This window comes from Pseudophryne corroboree, chromosome 6 (assembly GCF_028390025.1).
Source record: "Pseudophryne corroboree isolate aPseCor3 chromosome 6, aPseCor3.hap2, whole genome shotgun sequence".
Taxonomy (NCBI): Eukaryota; Metazoa; Chordata; class Amphibia; order Anura; family Myobatrachidae; genus Pseudophryne; species Pseudophryne corroboree.
In genome coordinates this window covers 347,859,799-347,881,259 of record NC_086449.1, presented here as the reverse complement: position 1 = coordinate 347,881,259, position 21,461 = coordinate 347,859,799, and the positions used below count along the sequence as shown (strand labels likewise).

At 47.8% G+C, this 21,461-nt stretch overlaps 1 protein-coding gene and 1 non-coding gene across 2 annotated transcripts in view; both read left to right on the top strand.

Moving 5' to 3' along the window:
• LOC134932265 (TBC1 domain family member 2B-like) overlaps positions 1 to 21,461 on the top strand; it is a 95,994-nt gene that overhangs the window by 14,564 nt on the left and 59,969 nt on the right. The window contains exon 4 of the mRNA XM_063926551.1: positions 12,497 to 12,874. Within this exon, the coding sequence (XP_063782621.1) occupies positions 12,497 to 12,874 (378 nt within the window). The remainder of the gene's footprint in view (positions 1 to 12,496; positions 12,875 to 21,461) is intronic.
• Positions 20,553 to 20,668, top strand: LOC134938736 (U5 spliceosomal RNA). The gene has a single exon (XR_010181231.1). It is a non-coding gene; the product is annotated as a U5 spliceosomal RNA (small nuclear RNA).

Sequence of the window (21,461 nt, the reverse complement as noted above, 5' to 3'; positions counted from 1 at the left end):
GGCCTCCTGCCTCCTTGCAGGTTGGGGCCTGCGCACCTTCCAGAAGCCGGGGGCTCGAGTTCTGCTGTGCCCCGTACCTGGCGATCCCCGCCGCGACATACTGTGGCTGCGCCTGACTCACCCGGCGCCTGGACTCCTGTTGCCTGCGGCTCCCTCCACTCCTGGGCAGGCTCGTTGGTCCTCTGTGGTGTGGCCGAGCGGGCTCCGTGCCTGTCGTCCGCCTCGGGGCCTGCTTCCGCCTGCCACGCCGGGAACTGAGGGGACGGCGGCGGCTGCCGCGCGCTCCTGGCGACCGAGGTCCGGACCGGGGGTCCCCGCGGTGGAGCGGGCTGGGCCCCCCTTCTTGCAGAGGCACTGTGCTGCCTGGCGCCGGGCGCCCGGAGAGCCCGGCCTAAAGGTGTCGCAGGGTGCTGGGCCCAGGATTCTTTGCCCTCCCTTAACGCCGGCGGCCATCTTGGTTAGGGGCAACCGGAGCTCCTGCTTCCCCTGATAGCTGGGGGTAACTGGGGGGTTCCCTGGCTGCTGGCTGGTCCGTGGCTGGGGCCCCCCTCGGGCTGGGCTCTGCCCCTTGTCACCTGGGATCTTTGGGGGGTAAAATAGTGCTTTGGGGATAAAAAAAGGGATTCCCACCCCTTATAGCACTTATCCCTATCCTAGCTGGCTCCCTTCCCCACTGTTGGGGTCCTGTACGTGCTGCGTCACGCTGTGGGATTCTTGAGGGAGCTCCCCCTGTGCCCCACGTGCTGGGAGTATTTCTGTCCCTATTATATGCTTTCAAAGCCCCGGCTGTGTCACACCGTCTATGATAACTGACCCTGGAGCTCCACCTGCTGGCAGCTTTTCTCGATGGGATTGCTTTGCCTGGATGAAGCTTGCTTCCCTTAACATGTGACCCTTTGGAACGTGCCCTGAGTCTTGGGACCTCCTTTTACCGATATCTATGTTTGAATAACTTCGGGACTGTCTCCCTGCTACCGGGATTTACCTAGCTCCGTGTTGCGGTGGCTTTTCTCAGGTGTTCGGTCTCTGGGTTTCACCATGCCTGGAAAAGGCAAAAAAACAACGTGTAGCGGACCTGACCCAAAGCATTAAAAAGTTTGCCTATTCCCATGCTACCTCTCCAGGTCCGGCAACCCCCTCGCACCCTGATGTTTCGGACTCGGAGGATTCGGACCACTCCCCGCTGACCCAGAAAGATCTACAGCTGCTCTTCCGTGAGATACGAGAGACAAGGAAATCTATCCAAGCGGTGCAGGCGGAGGTGCACACGGCTATAGTCTCCCTTAAAACAGACGTTGCCGAACTTGGAGACAGAACGGACCACCTGGAGACTAGAGTGGATGAAGTGATCACTACCCAACAGGGCATGAGCGACGTCATTCATGGTCTAAAGCAGGAGATCCAGCATATCCTGGACCATCAAGAAGACCAGGACAACAGGGCGCGACGTAATAATCTGCGCATTAGAGGCGTCCCCGAGGACGTCGACATGACGTCCCTGCAAGATTACCTCAAAAAACTGTTTGTCCACTTATCGCCGTCGACTCCAGAGGACCAGCTCTTGTTAGATAGGGCCCATAGAGCTCTACGCCCTCGATCAAAAGACTCTGCTATGCCTAGGGATGTCATCCTGAGATGCCACTACTATACGACTAAGGAGGCTATCCTCAGAGAAGCTAGGAAGGTTTCCAACTTGCTATTCCTGGGCCACTCGCTCCAAATTTTCCAAGACGTTGCTCCTGCTACTCTGATCAAGAGAAAAGATTTCAAACCGATCACCTCGGTGCTTCGGGACAATGGCATTCGCTACAGATGGGGTTTCCCCTTTCGCATCTTGGTGTGGCATCATAACCGTCTCCACTCGGCGAGGGACCTGGCTGAAGAGCAAGGACGTTTGCGCACCGTGGCCCCCCCCCCCCCCCCCACCGGCTTCATCTGTCTCCCCGCAGCGGGCACATGTGGCCTCGCCCATGGAGTCGACTGCCACCCCTCGACGATCCTTGAACCGGGACTGGACGAAAGTGCCCTCTGCGCGGAAATCTGCTTCCGCTGGCCCTGCCACCTGATGTTGTACATGTCCCGATGCCATTTCGTTCTGTGGTTTTGTATTTTTGTCTATGCATATGTTGTGAGGGGCTAATCTCTTCTTTCTTTAGTCTTTCTTTTTCAGCTTTGATTTTTGGACACGTCCTGCTCCATGCCTTCTGTGTGCGTATAAGAGCAAAAGCCCCTCTTTTTCTTGTATTAGACCACCTTAGGTTTCTATCATGTCTCGTCTCCCCTTATGGGGGTGGGACCCCCCCTCCCCCCCCTGTGGGGGACCTGACGCCCCCTGCCTAGGGGTAGTTTGGCGCTGTTACCTACCCCAGGCTTGACTCGTTCAAGCCTTGGATAGTCTCGCCATCGTTAATAGTTGCCCTAATCGGTAGTAGGTTCTAGGATAATAAGTCCCGTTCTTATCCCCTTTTGCTACTGGTCCCTGGACTCGGGACACATGTTGAGTGTCCGCTGTACCCAATGCGCCTGGCCTGGCTAGGTTGCGTCCCCCCTACTGGGTCTTATACCCAAGTCCGGTTGTTGTCACTTAGTGACTTTTCTCTGTCATTTCCTGACCGGCATGTTAGACCAGATGTTGTTTCTCCTGGTCCCCAACGTTCCCCTCTTCCCTGCTTTCCCCGAACTCTTTCTGCCTGTTCTCTTTTCTCTTTTTTTTCACTCAGCCGTTCACTGATGACGGCCGGTTGCCATGTTTGTTTCTAATGTTTATGATGTTTTCCGTTTGGTCTATTGCAGTGGTGTGGTGTCCGGAGGGAGGTGACGAGGCGTTCCAGAGAGGTGATTGTCATGGCCCTTAGGATATTTTCCCACAACGTTAAAGGTTTGAACAGCCCCACCAAGCGCACCAAGCTCTTTCTTTCTCTTAAACAGGCAAGAGGAGATTTGGTCTTCCTGCAGCAAACCCACTTTAAAAAGTCCCTCCACCCTGATTTAAAATCTAAACTCTTTCCACATACATTTCATGCTTGTGATGCGACGCACAAAAAAAGGGGGGTTTCCATTTTGCTCGCTGCTCACCTTACGTTTGAGTTGTTGGACAGTCATGCAGATAAATCTGGTAGATGGCTGATTCTTGTTGGGAAGCTTAACAATACCCTGTGTACCCTTGTCAATGTCTATGCTCCGAACCAAAATCAGGCTGCCTTTTTTAGGGTTTTGAACTCGATCATATCTAGGCTCCGCCAAGGGGAGATCATAGTGGCCGGTGACTTTAATGAGGTCCTGGATGCCTCGTTAGACAGATCCTCCCCTCTCTCCTCTCTCCCTTCCACCCCTAAACGCCCGTCCCCGGGATCTCTCGCACTGTTAGATCTTTTGAAGCTTCAATTACTATTTGATTCCTTTAGACTCACTGACCCTCTTACTAGAGATTACACTTTCTACTCACCTGTACATAAATCCTACTCTAGGATAGATATGATCCTACTCAGCCGGGACCTTTCCGCTAAACTGAAGTCTACCCGTATACTTCCTATGGTATGGTCGGACCATTGTCCAGTCACTGCTGAGCTCCACTCTATTGCTCCCCGCCCCCCTCCCGCCTCTTGGCGGTTGAATGACTCCCTATTACATAACCCAGAAATTACTGATTTGATTAAAGGCCACATTACTGATTATTTTTTACTCAACGACCTCCCTGAGACCTCACCTATCATATTATGGGAAGCGCATAAAGCTGTTCTCCGTGGTCACTTGATAAGTCAGTCTGCTAGGTATAAGAAGTCACAGGACTTGAATTTCCTCTCCTTGTTCACTAGACTCCCCTACCCTTGCCAATTTAGAGATTTTGTTGAGGGCGCGGTCTGAGTTGTCTCTTTTCTTGTCGGAACGCACGGCTAAACCCCTCCAGAGGCTTAACCAGTCCTTCTATGAGAAGGGAGATAAAGCGGATAGGATGCTGGCATCTCGCCTACGTGCACAACGCTCTCGGAATAATATTCTGGCGGTGCATACTACGTCAGGCGAGATCACGTATACCCCGGATGCCATTAATAAAGCATTTCAGGAGTTTTATGCTCAGCTCTACAATTTTTAAATCCTGTCAGTCCAGGTTCTGGCCCCCCAGATGTTTTAATCTCTGAATTCTTGCATAAGGCTAAACTTCCCAAACTGTCTGACGATGCTACTTCAGAACTGAATAATGATATAACAGATGAGGAAATTGCTGCCGTCCTGAAGTCCTTTAAATCTTCCAAAGCTCCAGGGCCTGATGGCTTCTCGGCTTCATATTATAAGAAATTTGCTCCCATTTTAATCCCACGTCTCAGAGTATTGTTCAATGCTGTACTGCATGGCACCCCATTCCCGAGCACCATGCTGGAGGCCAGAATAATAGTTATCCACAAGGAGGGTAGAGACCCCCGGGATTGCGCTAGCTATCGGCCGATATCCCTTTTGAATTTGGACATTAAGCTTTATGCCAAAATTTTAGCTACCCGTCTCAATGGCATGCTCCCTGGCCTGATACATTATGATCAGGTTGGTTTTATTCCTGGCTGTCAGGCCAGGGATAACACTAGAAGAGCGATAGATCTAATACAACGATTGAACTGCAGATGCACCCCGTCTATTGTCCTTTCACTAGATGCTGAGAAGACGTTCGACCGTATATCGTGGCCCTTCTTGTTTCAGACCCTGCGGGCGTTTGGGATATCGGCTGAATTTTTGCCCTCTACTCCTCCCCTATAGCTAAGGTCCTCACCAACGGAGTGCTGTCCGCTCCCTTCCCACTGTCCAACGGTACAAGGCAGGGGTTGCCCTCTCTCCCCCCTGGTGTTCGCTATGGTCATAGAACCCCTGGCTGCTGTGATAAGGAACTCTGGTAGAATCCGGGGAGTGAGGGTGGGCTCTCAGGAGTTTAAGATCTCCTTTTTTGCAGACGATGTACTGCTGTCCCTCACTCAGCCACGGTCTTCACTCCCCGCCTTATATCAGATTATAGAGGAGTATGGTTCCCTATCGGGATATAAAATTAATTTTGTTAAATCTGAAGCCATGTTACATGTTTCAGGAGACCTTAAACGTGACCTGCATGCCTCCTATGACCTCCGCTGACAAACCAATAAGATAAAGTACTTAGGAGTCTATATCACATCTCACTATAGCTCCCTATATTCTGAAAACTTCCCACGCATGTTCGCTAAGATCAAAGGTGACCTGTCGAGATGGAAGTCCCATATCATATCCTGGCTGGGTAGGATAGTTGCCCTCAAAATGACAGTCATGCCGCAACTTCTCTACCTCTTTCAAACTTTACCTGTCAAGGTCCCGGAGAGGGTTCTTAGGGATGCCCAGGCCTCATTTGTGAAGTTTGTATGGAACGATAAACCTCCAAGAATAGCTTTTGCAGTTCTCCGACTTCCTCGTTCCGCAGGTGGCCGGGGTTTCCCGGATGTCAGGTTCTATTACCTGGCTAGTCACCTGAGCCAAATAGTGGCTTCCTTTGTGCCCCGTGGCTCTATTGCCTGGGTGGACATGGCGGCTCTCTCCCTAAGGATCCGTTCATTGGCTTCGCTTTGGGGCCTGGGCAAACCGTACCAGCTCACTCTGGCGGACTCTTCTCCGTCTCTCAAATTCCATCTATCTTTCTGGCATAACTCCCTCACGAAATATAAATTGTCCTCCCCCTGCTCCCCTCTCACCCCCCTATGGGATAATCCAGTTTTTCCAGCCGGGGTTTCAACCCTTCGTTTCACCCCTTGGTTTAGTGCGGGTGTCCATGTGGTACATGATCTCCGCCTCCGGGATAACTGGATGACGCTAACCGATATCAAATGTAAGTTTTCCACTCTCTCCCCTCCCTTCTTTGAATACTTCTAGATCCGACACTTCTTACTCTCCCTACCTCAACCCGAAGTCCAGCGGGATCTCACCCCCTTTGAATCGCTCTGCACCACGAAACCTATATGTAGAGGTCTAATTTCGCTAATATACTCAATGTTAGTTGGGGCTTCCTCGGGCCCGCAGATTCGCCATGAGCGGGAGTGGGAGAGGGACCTGGGCCCCCCACCGGACGATCCCTGTTGGGAGGAGGTACGAGAGGGCATTGCTAAAAGCTCTATATCAACTAGACTTAAGGAAACATCCTATAAACTGTATTACCGGTGGTATTATACCCCGGATAAATTGTCTAGGATGTTCCCTTCTGCCACCCCGGTGTGTTGGCGAGGATGTGGGCATCGGGGAACTCTCCTCCATATTTGGTGGACTTGCCCCCGTATAGCTCAATTTTGGAATACGGTGCTTGAATTATTGAAGTCCCTCTCTGGCCTTCCCCTCGGGTTGGATCCTTGGGTGTTTCTGTTGGCGCGGCCGTACCCGGATCTTGACCCGCCCCTGAATAAGCTTTTTTCCCATATAATGGTGGCAGCTAAATCCTTGATAGCCAAGAACTGGAAGTCTCCCGATGCTCCTACTGTTTCTGCGCTAAATAATTACATTTGGTTTGTGGCTAACATGGAAAGGATCACTTACTACCTGCATGACTGTCCACACAAATTTAAACTAGTGTGGAGCCCTTGGTTGCTTAAGATGTCCCCCCCTACTTGATACTCTGACTGCCCCCCTGATCGGACCTTCTGGATCTGTCTGCCGTGCTGCGCCTGGCTCCTCCCTCCGGATGCTTGCCTACCATTCCTAGAAGTCTCTCGGTGGACGGGAAGTAACTTTTTTTACATGTACACTTGTATACTGTTATATTTACACACTGCATATGGATATGTTTGGTATACCTTTTTAAGTATGGCTTAGATCGGCCTGGCATGGCCCGTTTGTGTTTGCTTCTTTCTCCTTCTCCCCTTCCTGTTTCCTCCTCTCCCTCTTCTGCTGCTCCCCTTCTTTTTTTCTTCCCTGCTTGTCTGTCCCCCCCCCCCCTTGTGGGGACCCCCCTCCTTACGTGTTGAATTTATTCCTGAAAATTTTTTAGGAGAACCTTTTGTATTTTGTTATACGCCTAATTGTATTTCGCACTTTTGATTGTTTCTCCTATTATAAATAAAGAGTTTAAAAAAAAAAAAAAAAAAACGTCCAGGACGGTGAACAAGCAAAAACCCGTACCATAAAAGGCGGTTAAACCACCGCTTGTATAACCAGCATGAAATTACCCCACAGTGCAAATCAGCATTCGTAATTCAGAATCCGTACGTCAGACCACGCCCATACGCGTTTCGTCATCCGACTTCGTATATTAAAATAATCAGGAGAAGGGAAAGGAGGGTGTCGTGGACCCTTGTGAACGCTATGGGGGATATTCAATCAGTGAGGAATTTTCTGACAGTCGGAAAATCTGCACTAATTCAACCTATGTGTATTCAATAGCGGGCAAAAAATGCCTGCAAATTCAACAAACCATGTGTGTCGGCGGCGAATTTGCTGATCCACATGGTTTTAGCCCGTGCCGGATTTTTCAACCAGTCGAAAAAACGGCATGGGCATTGAATAGGTCGAACTTGAATTCTGCCAAATACCGACCAAAAAACTTCACTAATTGAATACCCCGTATACCTTTGTGTAAAGGATTGGCACATATGTCTAATATTGATGGCTGGGGAAAGTTAATGCTGTGCTGAGAAGTTTTCATTGCAAAATTATTTCACAGTAAGAAAATGATCTTGTTCAGTAGTAAGTCTTGGAATGGGTGTGGTATAGAAAATCCACATAAATTAGACAGTCATTAGGTCGTTAGACAGGGTCAAAGGTCGGCAGGGAAATGGTCAACAAGTTTTTTTGTTTTTTTTGGTCATTTTATATGTTTCAACATATGTGGCCACAATTATTGCAAACGTATACCCTCACTTCACTCGCCACGCTTCGGCAACTTACTACTTCTAATCGTAGTTACCGTGGATACTAAATCAAGCAAAATGTCAAAAAATAGGTGAAAACCCCCGAAAGCTTGTCTTGACTATTGCCATGTCGACCATATGATGTTGACATATTGAGTATCTAGACTCTATCTATACATCAGAACCCCTCGGGATCAGGATGTAGTTATGTGACTGGCGATCACAGTACCTACACCTATATCCCACACTAACTATCCCGATGGTTGGCATGCCAACCAACAGGGACTATTCCCACTCGTGTGTGTCCACGACACCCATAGGGGGATATTCAATTGTTTGAAAAGTCAGTTAGGTGTCAGGTTGACCGCGAGGGTGACCCCACATAACCTTGCGGTCAACCGCTGACCGCAAAGTTCCCACCATTGGATACCAAGGAGCGCCTATGTGCTACAGTGTATCTAGAGTGCGCCGCCTGACAGCTCAGACGCGCACAGCCAATCAGGAGAGTGCCACGACGTGGCACTCCCTGATTGGCTGAAGGGACCCTCTTTGACGGCAGTCACGGGGGGTCCCGGCAGTCGGGGAAAGGGGTCCCATGTGTAAACATGGGACCCCTTTCAGTGCGTGGTCCGTGGTTTCCGTTTTTTTATTTTGCCAAGTACGTGGATTACAAACAAGAAGAGGACTGATCTACACTGGATTGTTGAGTATAATTTTATTTACAGGTACCCCGTGGATTCTACGTGGAGAAGGGGACCGACACTTCGTGTCAACATAGGTAAGTATGTGTGTATGTTGGTGTGCATGTATGTAATAAAGTTATACTGTCACGGTGCGTGTGTACTGTTTTTATTTCGGTATTTTTTTGCAGTAGAACTACAGGTACCAGCGCCCCCCCCCCCCCCCCCCCCCCCCCCCCCGCATGCTGGTTCTTGTGGTTCTCCAAGTACCAGCTTGCGGGGGAGGCTTGCTGGGAATTGTAGTTCTGCTACAAAAACAACATTCTTTTTTTTGACACAAGGCTATCAGCCCCCGCCGCCCTTGGATGGGGGGGGGACAGCCTCGGGCTTCACCCCTGGCCCTTGGGTGGCTGGAGGGGGGGACCCCTTGATTTAAGGGGTCCCCACTCCTCCAGGGTACCCCGTCCAGGGGTGACTAGTTAGTGATTTAATGCCAGGGCCGCAGGGACCTATATAAAAGTGTCCCCCGGCTGTGGCATTATCTCTCTGACTAGTGGAGCCCGGTGCTGGTGTGAAAAATACGGGGGACCCCTACTTGTTTTGTCCCCCATGTTTTTGGCACCAGGACCAGGCGCAGAGCGGGGTGCTGGTTATTAAAATACGGGGGATCCCCTGTCATGGTTATGCTTAGGAGGGGGGACCCCACGCATTTTTTTTTCAAGATTATTGAACACTTTTGTGCCGTCCATGAAGTCGAATCCAGGACGCACACTATTCGTCAATTGGTCCGTTTTTCGACTGCGGGACTGTCGAATCCGTTTTTTATTGAATATGTCGAATTCGGGTCCCGGCGGCCGGGATTCAACTGTCGAATTGTGTCGAATCCAAAAACGGTTGAATTCCAGCCGGAATTCGACCGCAATTGCATATACCCTTTAAAGTGCCACTGGCACCCAAAGGACCAGTCTATACCCCATGATACTAAATGGACCCCAGCATCCCTACGGACTACGAGAAAAGGATTTACTGGTAGGTAATTAAAATCCTATTTTTACCGACACAAGGTTTGATCACTGATGGGTTATTGACACTTCAGTAAATTTACAGGATTAATACAAATAGTCTATAATATTGACCTTTTCTATTTTGGATTAAAATAAATGTATATTTTATACATGCATTCTATTTGATATTTATTTTATTTTTAAATATTTGTTAACTTTAAGAAGAATTTCACTTCTACATAATATTTTCACAAAGTATTTCTCTAATGGTGTGTGCACACGGTGAGATATAGTCAAAATCTTAAGGAAAGTTAGTGCATATCTCAAGGTGTTAAGGTGCATACACACAGTGAGATTCGGGGTAACCCTGATTCTCACAATGCGACGGGCTAGGTTGGTATCGCAAGCACATAATGAGTGTGCATGCAATACTAACTACAGTATGTCAATTTTGACTATCTTTTCTATGAGAGAGTCAAAATTGACTTGCCTGCACAGTCTATCTAGGCTTACGATGCCGACTGCGTATTGGGATCGCAAGGTGACTTTCACCTTGCGATCTGCACTAACTTTTCTTACGATTTTGACTATATAGTCAAAATCATAAGAAAATATCTCACCGTGTGTATACACCATTAGGCAGCTTGCAATACAGATTCGATCCCGATGTGCGCTCCCGTGGGATTGGTATCGTAAGGCTAGATAAACTGTGCAGGCAAGTAAATCTTGACTAGATGCGTACAAGAAAGGGACACCACTCCTATTTGGCGTTAGTCAGCTTACATCCACATGAGATACTGTGATATAGCCAAAACTTAATTAAAAATAAGGCATGTGTCAAGTGTAGTAAAAACAAGCTAAAGTTTTAATTTAAACAGACACTTTTTTAAAACATGACACTTAAATTGAACAAGAGTGAATAACATAGGGAATCCTACCAAGATGGTGGCCGGAGCCGCAGGTGTAATATGCAAGGTATACCTCCCGAAACGCGTTGGTGTCTGCCTACCAGCGCCCCGGACTACCAAGGACTGTTTTGGACTCGGTTCATTCCACAGGGAATTCTCGCCTTCCGGAGCCTTATGCAGGGTATCTTTCCCGGGTATACCTTGCATATTACACCTGCGGCTCCGGCCACCATCTTGGTAGGATTCCCTATGTTATTCACTCTTGTTCAATTTAAGGGGTTCACTACGATATGCCGGCGGTCGGGCTCCCGGCGACCAGCATACCGGCGCCGGCAGCCCGACCGCCGGCTTACCAACAGTGTGGCGAGCGCAAATGAGCCCCTTGTGGGCTCGCTGCGCTCGCCGCGCTATGGGCACGGTGGCGCGCTACGCGCGCCACACTATTTTAGTCTCCCTCCAGGGGGGTCGTGGACCCCCACGAGGGAGAATAGGTGTCGGTATGCCGGCTGTCGGGCTCCCGGCGCCGGTATGCTGGTCGCCGGGAGCCCGACCGCTGGCATACTGAAGACCACCCCAATTTAAGTGTCATGTTTTAAAAAAGTGTCTGTTTAAATTAAAACTTTAACTTGTTTTTACTACACTTGACACATGCCTTATTTTTAATTAAGTTTTGGCTATATCACAGTATCTCATGTGGATGTAAGCTGACTAGCGCCAAATAGGAGTGGTCTCCCTTTCTTGTACGCATCTGTTTCTGACTTGGGCCCAACAGGGGAGCCCTGTGACCACCCCCAGGCTAGCTACAGTCTATGAAATAAAGAATATGTAAGTGCGCAGTCAGCAACAGCTGGTAAGGGGATGGTCAGTTCCCCAATATACTAAAGAAGAAAAAACACAGGGTACCAGCGCTGGCTGTAAAAATTCTAAAAAGACGGTTTGCTGAATATAAAATAACAATGTATTAAACCATTAAAAAACAGGAATCGATTCCTATAATCTAATAAATAACACTTGTGATCATAATCTCTCCCTGGATGAGATATATTAAAAGTCCACTGTTCTCTGAGACATATGTTGTTAAGGCTAGGACAATCTCCAGATGGCATTCACTGTAGCAGAAATAATTACCAGTTCCACAGTAGATGTATATGATAGCATCAGCTTTAGGAAGAGTCCATTGCTAGCTGCAGGTGTGGATCGGTCTTTGTTTGTAGTAATTTCCCAGTGATAGGAGCAGTGTCCAATTGTAGCCAAAAGTGTCAGAGTCCCAATGTAATGTCGGAGAGTGGTATCCAGGTAGGTAAGTAAGCTCAACGTGTTTCGCTGGCAACAGAGTGATCCAGCTTCCTCAGGAACAGTGGACTTTTAATATATCTCATCCAGGGAGAGATTATGATCACAAGTGTTATTTATTAGATTATAAGAATCGATTCCTGTTTTTTAATGGTTTAATAAATTGTTATTTTATATTCAGCAAACCGTCTTTTTTTATAATTTTTACAGCCAGCGCTGGTACCCTGTGTTTTTAGCTACAGTCTATACCGCGCAGTATTCTACCTCAACCCCCTTTTTTTGAAAAGTAAATCTTGACTATCTAGTGTACTATCTAGTACACAGTATAGTCAAAATTGGCACTTAGTCAAAATCGTACATAGACAAAATCATAAGCACAGATGATCAAAATCTATGCTTCTGGGCTCTAGGGGAGTTCAAGGGAAATCGCATAGTTAAAATTGGGCATAGCAAGGATCTCACCGTGTGTACACAAAAAAGCGCAGCAGTGGTTCATAACCCAGGACTCTGCATGCTGAAACTGTGACCCCACAAATTCATATTGTTTGGGGTCACAGTTTTGTGCATGTTGAACAGTTTGATACTGGCCTACTTTTACAATAAAAAAATAATAATAATCATCATCATCATAATTTTTTATACTATGTATGTATGTATGTATGTATGTATGTATGTATGTATGTATGTATGTATGTGTATGTGTGTATATGTATGTGTTTAATTTTTTTTTTACAATTTGTTCTAAAAATGTCTAATTGTTTCCCCCCCAGGAGCTTGTAAAGCTTTTGCAGCAATCCTTGAGGTCATCCCAGTATGATAAATATTTTGCCAGCCCTTTCACCGATAGGCTTTCTAAAGACCAAATGAAATTGCTGCAGCAAAAAGATGATCAGGTTCGGGAACTGAGCCTCCTGCTGGAGAAGGCGACTCTGGAGAAGGAGCGTCTTCATCAGGAGATTGAGGACCATAAGTGCAGTGTCACAGAGCTGAAGGAGCAGCTCAGCATGATGATGGAGACAATCCAAGCAAAAGATGAAGTGATCATGAGACTCTCCAGACAGATCAGTGACTATGAACAGGGCTCCTGTAAAACTCCGGAGGGTCTGCAGTCTTCTCAGAAAGACCTTGAAGACTTAAGCAGGTTACAGGTCAGTGACATATCATTATAGAGTGTATTACTATATGCACTTTTTTTATTTATTTTTTTATTTACCTGGAAGAATGGGGTTAGGATAGTCCCAATCCTTATGGCTTGTGTACTTCACTTTAATTCTATTTCTTCTTCACTTAGTTTTGATAGCTGAACAGCAAAGAGGCAGAAGGCCAAATGTAATAACCTGCAAATTGTGGGAGCCGGCACTATAGTTTTTAGATTCAAAAGGCCAATTAATTTAAAGACAAAATCAACCTGGTTTAAACTACTTGCCACTTTAAATCTACACACTATCCCACTGGAATTGCGCTGGTTCCTGCAAATTGTGGGCTATTATATTTGTCCTAGAATCTGAAGTTGGGATCATAGATGTCTATGGATTGGCAATGTTGCAATGCACGTTTCTAGTGTGCATTCTAGCACCTTGCACAACCCGTGCAGTTCCTCTTTCCTGCCTAGGGTATCGCTCTCTTATGCTTCTAGCACACTCTGATCTGTAAGAGAAACTGCATGGCTTGTGACAGGTGAAGGGTGCTAGCATGAACACTACATTTCTCTATCGTCCTAGTGGATGCTGGGGTTCCTGAAAGGACCATGGGGAATAGCGGCTCCGCAGGAGACAGGGCACAAAAAGTAAAGCTTTACGATCAGGTGGTGTGTACTGGCTCCTCCCCCTATGACCCTCCTCCAAGCCTCAGTTAGATTTTTGTGCCCGGCCGAGAAGGGTGCAATCTAGGTGGCTCTCCTAAAGAGCTGCTTAGAAAAGTTTAGCTTAGGTTTTTTATTTTACAGTGAGTCCTGCTGGCAACAGGATCACTGCAACGAGGGACTTAGGGGAGAAGAAGTGAACTCACCTGCGTGCAGGATGGATTGGCTTCTTGGCTACTGGACATCAGCTCCAGAGGGACGATCACAGGTACAGCCTGGATGGTCACCGGAGCCTTGCCGCCGGCCCCCTTGCAGATGCTGAAGTAAGAAGAGGTCCAGAATCGGCGGCAGAAGACTCCTCAGTCTTCTAAAGGTAGCGCACAGCACTGCAGCTGTGCGCCATTTTCCTCTCAGCACACTTCACACGGCAGTCACTGAGGGTGCAGGGCGCTGGGAGGGGGGCGCCCTGGGAGGCAAATGAAAACCTATTCTGGCTAAAAATACCTCACATATAGCCTCCGGAGGCTATATGGAGATATTTAACCCCTGCCAGAATCCGTTAAGAGCGGGAGACGAGGCCGCCGAAAAAGGGGCGGGGCCTATCTCCTCAGCACACAGCGCCATTTTCCCTCACAGAAAGGCTGGAGGGAAGGCTCCCAGGCTCTCCCCTGCACTGCACTACAGAAACAGGGTTAAAACAGAGAGGGGGGGCACTAATTTGGCGTTAGAAATATATAATAAAGATGCTATAAGGGAAAACACTTATATAAGGTTGTCCCTATATAATTATAGCGTTTTTGGTGTGTGCTGGCAAACTCTCCCTCTGTCTCTCCAAAGGGCTAGTGGGTCCTGTCCTCTATCAGAGCATTCCCTGTGTGTGTGCTGTGTGTCGGTACGTGTGTGTCGACATGTATGAGGACGATGTTGGTGAGGAGGCGGAGCAATTGCCTGTAATGGTGATGTCACTCTCTAGGGAGTCGACACCGGAATGGATGGCTTATTTAGGGAATTACGTGATAATGTCAACACGCTGCAAGGTCGGTTGACGACATGAGACGGCCGACAAACAATTAGTACCGGTCCAGACGTCTCAAAAACACCGTCAGGGGTTTTAAAACGCCCGTTTACTTTAGTCGGTCGACACAGACACAGACAGGGACACTGAATCCAGTGTCGACGGTGAATAAACAAACGTATTCCTTATTAGGGCCACACGTTAAAGGCAATGAAGGAGGTGTTACATATTTCTGATACTACAAGTACCACAAAAGAGGGTATTATGTGGGATGTGAAAAAACTACCGTAGTTTTTCCTGAATCAGATAAATTAAATAAAGTGTGTGATGATGCGTGGGTTCCCCCCGATAGAAAATTAGGGGCGGTATACCCTTTCCCGCCAGAAGTTAGTGCGCGTTGGGAAACACCCCTTAGGGTGGCTAAGGCGCTCACACGCTTATCAAAACAAGTGGCGGTACCGTCTATAGATAGGGCCGTCCTCAAGGACCAGCTGACAGGAGGCTGGAAAATATCATAAAAAGTATATACACACATACTGGTGTTATACTGCGACCAGCGATCGCCTCAGCCTGGATGTGCAGAGCTGGGGTGGCTTGGTCGGATTCCCTGACTAAAAATATTGATACCCTTGACAGGGACAGTATTTTATTGACTATAGAGCATTTGAAGGATGCATTTCTATATATGCGAGATGCACAGAGGGATATTTGCACTCTGGCATCAAGAGTAAATGCGATGTCCATATCTGCCAGAAGATGTTATGGACACGACAGTGGTCAGGTGATGCAGATTCCAAACGGCACAAAGGTGTATTGCCGTATAAAGGAAGAGGAGTTATTTGGGGTCGGTCCATCGGACCTGGTGGCCACGGCAACTGCTGGAAAATCCACCGTTTTTACCCTAAGTCACATCTCTGCAGAAAAAGACACCGTCTTTTCAGCCTCAGTCCTTTCGTCCCTATAAGATCATATCTGCCCAGGGATAGAGGAAAGGGAAGAAGACTGCAGCAGGCAGCCCATTCCCAGGAACAGAAGCGTTCCACCGCTTCTGACAAGTTCTCAGCATGGCGCTGAGACCGTACAGGACCCCTGGATCCTACAAGTAGTATCCCAGGGGTACAGATTGGAATGTCGAGACGTTTCCCCTTCGCAGGCTCCTGAAGTCTGCTTTACCAAGGTCTCCCTCCGACAAGGAGGCAGTATGGGAAAAAATTCACAAGCTGTATTCCCAGCAGGTGATAATTAAATTACCTCTCCTACTACAAGAAAAGGGGTATTATTCCACACTATATTGTGGTACTGAAGCCAGAAGGCTAGGTGAGACTTATTCTAAAAAATTTTTGAACACTTACAAAGGTTCAAATCAAGATGGAGTCACTCAGAGCAGTGATAACGAACCAGGAAGAAGGGGACTATATAGTGTCCCGGGACATCAGGGATGCTTACCTCTATGTCCCAAATTTGCCCTTCTCACTAAGGGTACCTCAGGTTCGTGGTGCAGAACTGTCACTATCAGTTTCAGACGCTGCCGTTTGGATTGTCCACGGCACCCCGGGTCTTTACCAAGGTAATGGCCGAAATGATGATTCTTCTTCGAAGAAAAGGCGTCTTAATTATCCCTTACTTGGACGATCTCCTGATAAGGGCATAGTCCAGGGAACAGTTGGAGGTCGGAGTAGCACTATCTCGGATACTGCTACAACAGCACGGGTGGATTCTAAATATTCCAAAATCGCAGCTGATCCCGACGACACGTCTGCTGTGCCTAGGGATGATTCTGGACACAGTCCAGAAAAAGGTGTTTCTCCCGGAAGAGAAAGCCAGGGAGTTATCCGAGCTAGTCAGGAACCTCCTAAAAACAGTGCATCATTGCACAAGGGTCCTGGTAAAAATGGTGGCTTCCTACGAAGCAATTCCATTCGGCAGATTTCACGCAAGAACTTTTCAGTGGGATCTGCTGGACAAATGGTCCGGATCGCATCTTCAGATGCATCAGCGGATAACCCTATATCCAAGGACAAGGGTGTCTCTCCTGTGGTGGTTATAGAGTGCTCATCTTCTAGAGGGCCGCAGATTCGGCATTCAGGATTGGATGCTGGTGACCACGGAGCCCAGCCCGAGAGGCTGGGGAGCAGTCACACAAGGAAAAAATTTCCAGGGAGTGTGATCAAGTCTGGAGACTTTTCTCCACATAAATATACTGGAGCTAAGGGTAAATTTATAATGCTCTAAGCTTAGCAAGACCTCTGCTTCAAGGTCAGCCGGTATTGATCCAGTGGGAAAAACATCACGGCAGTCGCCCACGTAAACAGACAGGGCGACACAAGAAGCAGGAGGGCAATGGCAAAAACTGCAAGGACTTTTCGCTGGGCGGAAAATCATGTGATAGCACTGTCAGCAGTGTTTCATCCCGGGAATGGAAACTGGGAAGCAGACTTCCTCAGCAGGCACGACCTCCACCCGGGAGAGTGGAAACTTCATCGGGAAGTTTTTTCCACATGATTGTAAACCGTTGGGAAATACCAAAGGTGGACATGATGGCGTCCCGTCTGAACAAAAAACGGGACAGGTATTGCGCCAGGTCAAGAGACCCTCAGGCAATAGCTGTGGACGTTCTGGTAACACCGTGGGTGTACCAGTCGGTGTATGTGTTCCCTCCTCTGCTTCTCATACCTAAGGTGCTGAGAATTATAAGACGTAGAGGAGTAAGAACTATACTCATGGCTCCGGATTGGCCAAGAAGGACTTGGTACCCGGAACTTCAAGAGATGCTTACAGAGGTCTTATGGCCTCTGCTGCTAAGAAGGGATTTGCTTCAGCAAGTACCATGTCTGTTCCAAGACTTACCGCAGCTGCGTTTGTCGGCATGGCGGTGGAACGCCGGATCCTAAGGGAAAAAGGCATTCCGGAAGAGGTCATTCCTACCCTGGTCAAAGCCAGAAAGGAGGTGACCGCACAACATTATCACCACATGTGGCGAAAATATGTTGCGTGGTGTGAGGCCAGGATGGCCCCACAAAGAAATTTCAACTCGGTCGTTTCCTGCATTTCCTGCAAACAGGAGTGTCTATGGGCCGCAAATTGGGGTCCATTAAGGTTCAAATTTCGGCCCTGTCGATTTTCTTCCAGAAAGAATTGGCTTCAGTTCCTGAAGTCCAGAAGTTTGTCAAGGGAGTATTGCATATACAACCCCCTTTTGTGCCTCCAGTGGCACTGTGGGATCTCAACGTAGTTCTGGGATTCCTCAAATCACATTGGTTTAAAACCAGTCAAATCTGTGGATTTGAAGCATCTCACATGAAAAGTGACCATGCTCTTGGCCCTGGCCTGGACCAGGCGAGTGTCAAATTGGTGGTTTTTTCTCAAAAAAGCCCATATCTGTTTGTCCATTCGGACAGGGCAGAGCTGCGGACTCGTCCCCAGTTCTCTCCCTAAGGTGGTGTCAGTGTTTCACCTGAACCAGCTTATTGTGGTGCCTTGCACCTACTAGGGACTTGGAGGACTCCAAGTTGCTAGATGTTGTCAGGGCCCTGAAAATATGTTCAAGGACGGCTGGAGTCAGGAAAACTGACTTGCTGTTATCCTGTATGCACCCAACAAACTGGGTGCTCTTGCTTCTAAGCATACTATTGCTAGTTGGATGTGTAATACAATTCAGCTTGCACATTCTGTGGCAGGCCTGCCACAGCCAAAATATGTAAATGCCCATTCCACAAGGAAGGTGGGCTCATCTTGGGCGGCTGCCCGAGGGGTCTCGGCTTTACAACTTTGCCGAGCGGTTATTTAGTCAGGGGCAAACACGTTTGTAAAATCCTACAAATTTGATACCCTGGCTAAGGAGGACCTGGAGTTCTCTCATTCGGTGCTGCAGAGTCATCCGCACTCTCCCGCCCGTTTGGGAGCTTTGGTATTATCCCCATGGTCCTTTCAGGAACCCCAGCATCCACTAGGACGATAGAGAAAATAAGAATTTACTTACCGATAATTCTATTTCTCGGAGTCCGTAGTGGATGCTGGGCGCCCATCCCAAGTGCGGATTGTCTGCAATACTTGTACATAGTTACAAAAATCGGGTTATTATTGTTGTGAGCCATCTTTTCAGAGGCTCCGCTGTTATCATACTGTTAACTGGGTTCAGATCACAGGTTGTACAGTGTGATTGGTGTGGCTGGTATGAGTCTTACCCGGGATTCAAAATCCTTCCTTATTGTGTACGCTCGTCCGGGCACAGTACCTAACTGAGGCTTGGAGGAGGGTCATAGGGGGAGGAGCCAGTACACACCACCTGATCGTAAAGCTTTACTTTTTGTGCCCTGTCTCCTGCGGAGCCGCTATTCCCCATGGTCCTTTCAGGAACCCCAGCATCCACTACGGACTCCGAGAAATAGAATTATCGGTAAGTAAATTCTTATTTTCTTTTTCATCCACTAGGGGTCACTGGAGTACTCTTGGGATATGGACGGCGTAGCAGAACAAAGGCACTAAATATTTAAATTTAGAACTCTCCACCCCTCCATATCCCAGAGTACCTCAGTGTACGAACCCAGTGTTTTTTCTGTGCTCAAAGCACTAACATCGGCTTGTGGGATTCCCACACTTGGATGGAAGATTTTATTAATTTTTCATTTTGACTTTTTAATTTTTAATTTTTACACTTAGCACATCCCTTCCCAGTTTCTGGAAAAACATGGGTCCGGGATGGTGCCGCTGCAGGGCAGCGCATGGCGTGTCGGTCCTCACAAAGAGCACCCTCACAGCCACAGGCAGTGTCTCCTGCAACAGCTGGACGGAGCTTACAGAAAGAAGCCCCGTCACAGCCAGGAAGAAATGATCAAAGAGCTGGACGGAGCTTACAGAAGAAGCCCCGTCACAGCCAGGAACAAGCTGGACGGAGCTTACAGAAAGAAGCCCCGTCACAGCCAGGAACAAGCTGGACGGAGCTTACAGAAAGAAGCCCCGTCGCAGCCAGGAACAAGATGACTTGAAAGCTGGACGGAGCTTACACAGAGAAGCCCCGTCGCAGCCTTGAATAGGAGAAAGGTAAGCTGGGGAACGGGGCGGTCAGCGCAGGCTGCCGCCCCGCTAGGTGGGTCAGAGTGAATGCCGCTGCCACGCACCGCCCGCCACAGCGCCCAGCCGCTACGTCTGAGACTCGCTCCAGACGGCAGCGCTACGTCCGCCCGTCCCAGCCGCTCCGTCCAACCGCCCAGCACATTCACCCGCAGACGCTCACTAACAGCGTTAACATGGTGACAACCGGGCCGCTGCTCCGTCCAGCCGCCCAGCACCGCAGATTAATACCAGCCTCCCTGCAAGCCTCACTGCAAGTCTTCCCGGCCTTTCCTGAGAAGACACAGCGTTACAGGGGGGAAGGGGGGCGGTGGAATCTGGCGGCTCACTGCGGAAAGGGTATGTAAAATACCTATATAAACAGCAGTTATGTAGCTATATGTGACAGTAAATAATGCAGACATGTATTATAACCTGTCCTGTGATATGAGCCTAATCATGTATAACTGTGAGATTATCACTGTATAATAGGCTATTGAGCCTATATTATTGCTGTATAATAGGCTATTGAGCCTATATTAATGTATATGATTATCACTGTATAATAGGCTATTGAGCCTATATTAATGCTGTATAATAGGCTATAGAGCATATATTAATGTCTGTAATTATCATAGGCTATTGAACCTATATATATATATATATATATATATATATATATATATATATATATATATATATATTTATTCATAGAGCATGTGTTGTACCCATACTGTGATTATAAGAGGCTATATTAACACGGAACAATTGTAACTTGTTCTGTGATTATCACAGTCAGCATGGCAAAGGGGCCATTTTAACCATGCTTCCTGTTGTTTTTCCAGTTTGTAATTCTGGAACATTCCTGCCCTACATCTCTAAGCCACCAGAGGCGCAGGGGTGTTAGTGGGAATTTGGTTCGGGTTTCACATGCCCATGTGAACTGCTTTTCACATAAAGAATACTCTGGTTTCTCTTCAGATCGAATAAATCTTTCGCTTTTTACTACAGATTTCCGTAGAGAGAAACAACCATGAGTTTCATATATATATATGACACATAATAACTTCAATAAGTCGTGCAAGTGTCTGTCCGTTGCCTATTGTGGTGTCTGTCTGCATAGCGAGTAAGGCTCTAGCGCAGACTAAAAATAAGTTTAAAGATCCTATGTTAAGCATTGGCAATTCAAATTAAAAGAGCGGTAACATCGGAGTCTCGGAAGTTACTCCGCCAGCTCTAACAAAGGACAGTCTTTCCAAAGGGCCAATTTCCCTTTGGGTACCAGGGTGTTTATTTAACTGGTCTTATAATTTAATGCACGATTCTATGTCAAATCTCACACCGATAACTACGAGTGAGAAGGGTACATTAGACCAGCACTCAGATAGTGCGGGGTTTTTTGACAACCATACATTGCTAAATCCCAGTGAGGCAATGTCTCCATTTTTACAGAGACTGAGAGACTCTAACCACTATTTAATCGTTTCCAAAATGACGCGATCCGCCATTGGTAAATGCGTCTGTGTCAAAAGATACATTGGGGTCACTAGACTCTATGTATGGAAACAATGACGATCAAGAGAAGCTGCAGAGTATATCTGTAAAGCTTCTGCTAACGCCGGTTACTTCGATTCTCACTTTTCATCGTCGCTAGTTTAAGCGCGACAAGGCCAGAGCTTGTTGGTCCTAAATTTGATATTCAGCTATTACCGCATCCAGTATCAAAATGGAAATACTTTGGTCTGGCGTTTAATCCCTTTAGACTTCAGTCTTTTCAAGGCGGTGGTATAAAACAGTCACGCCTTGTAACGACAAGACGCTACAGTCAGCAAGCCAGTGGCTTGATGACCTCTTAGGCCATCTCCATTTT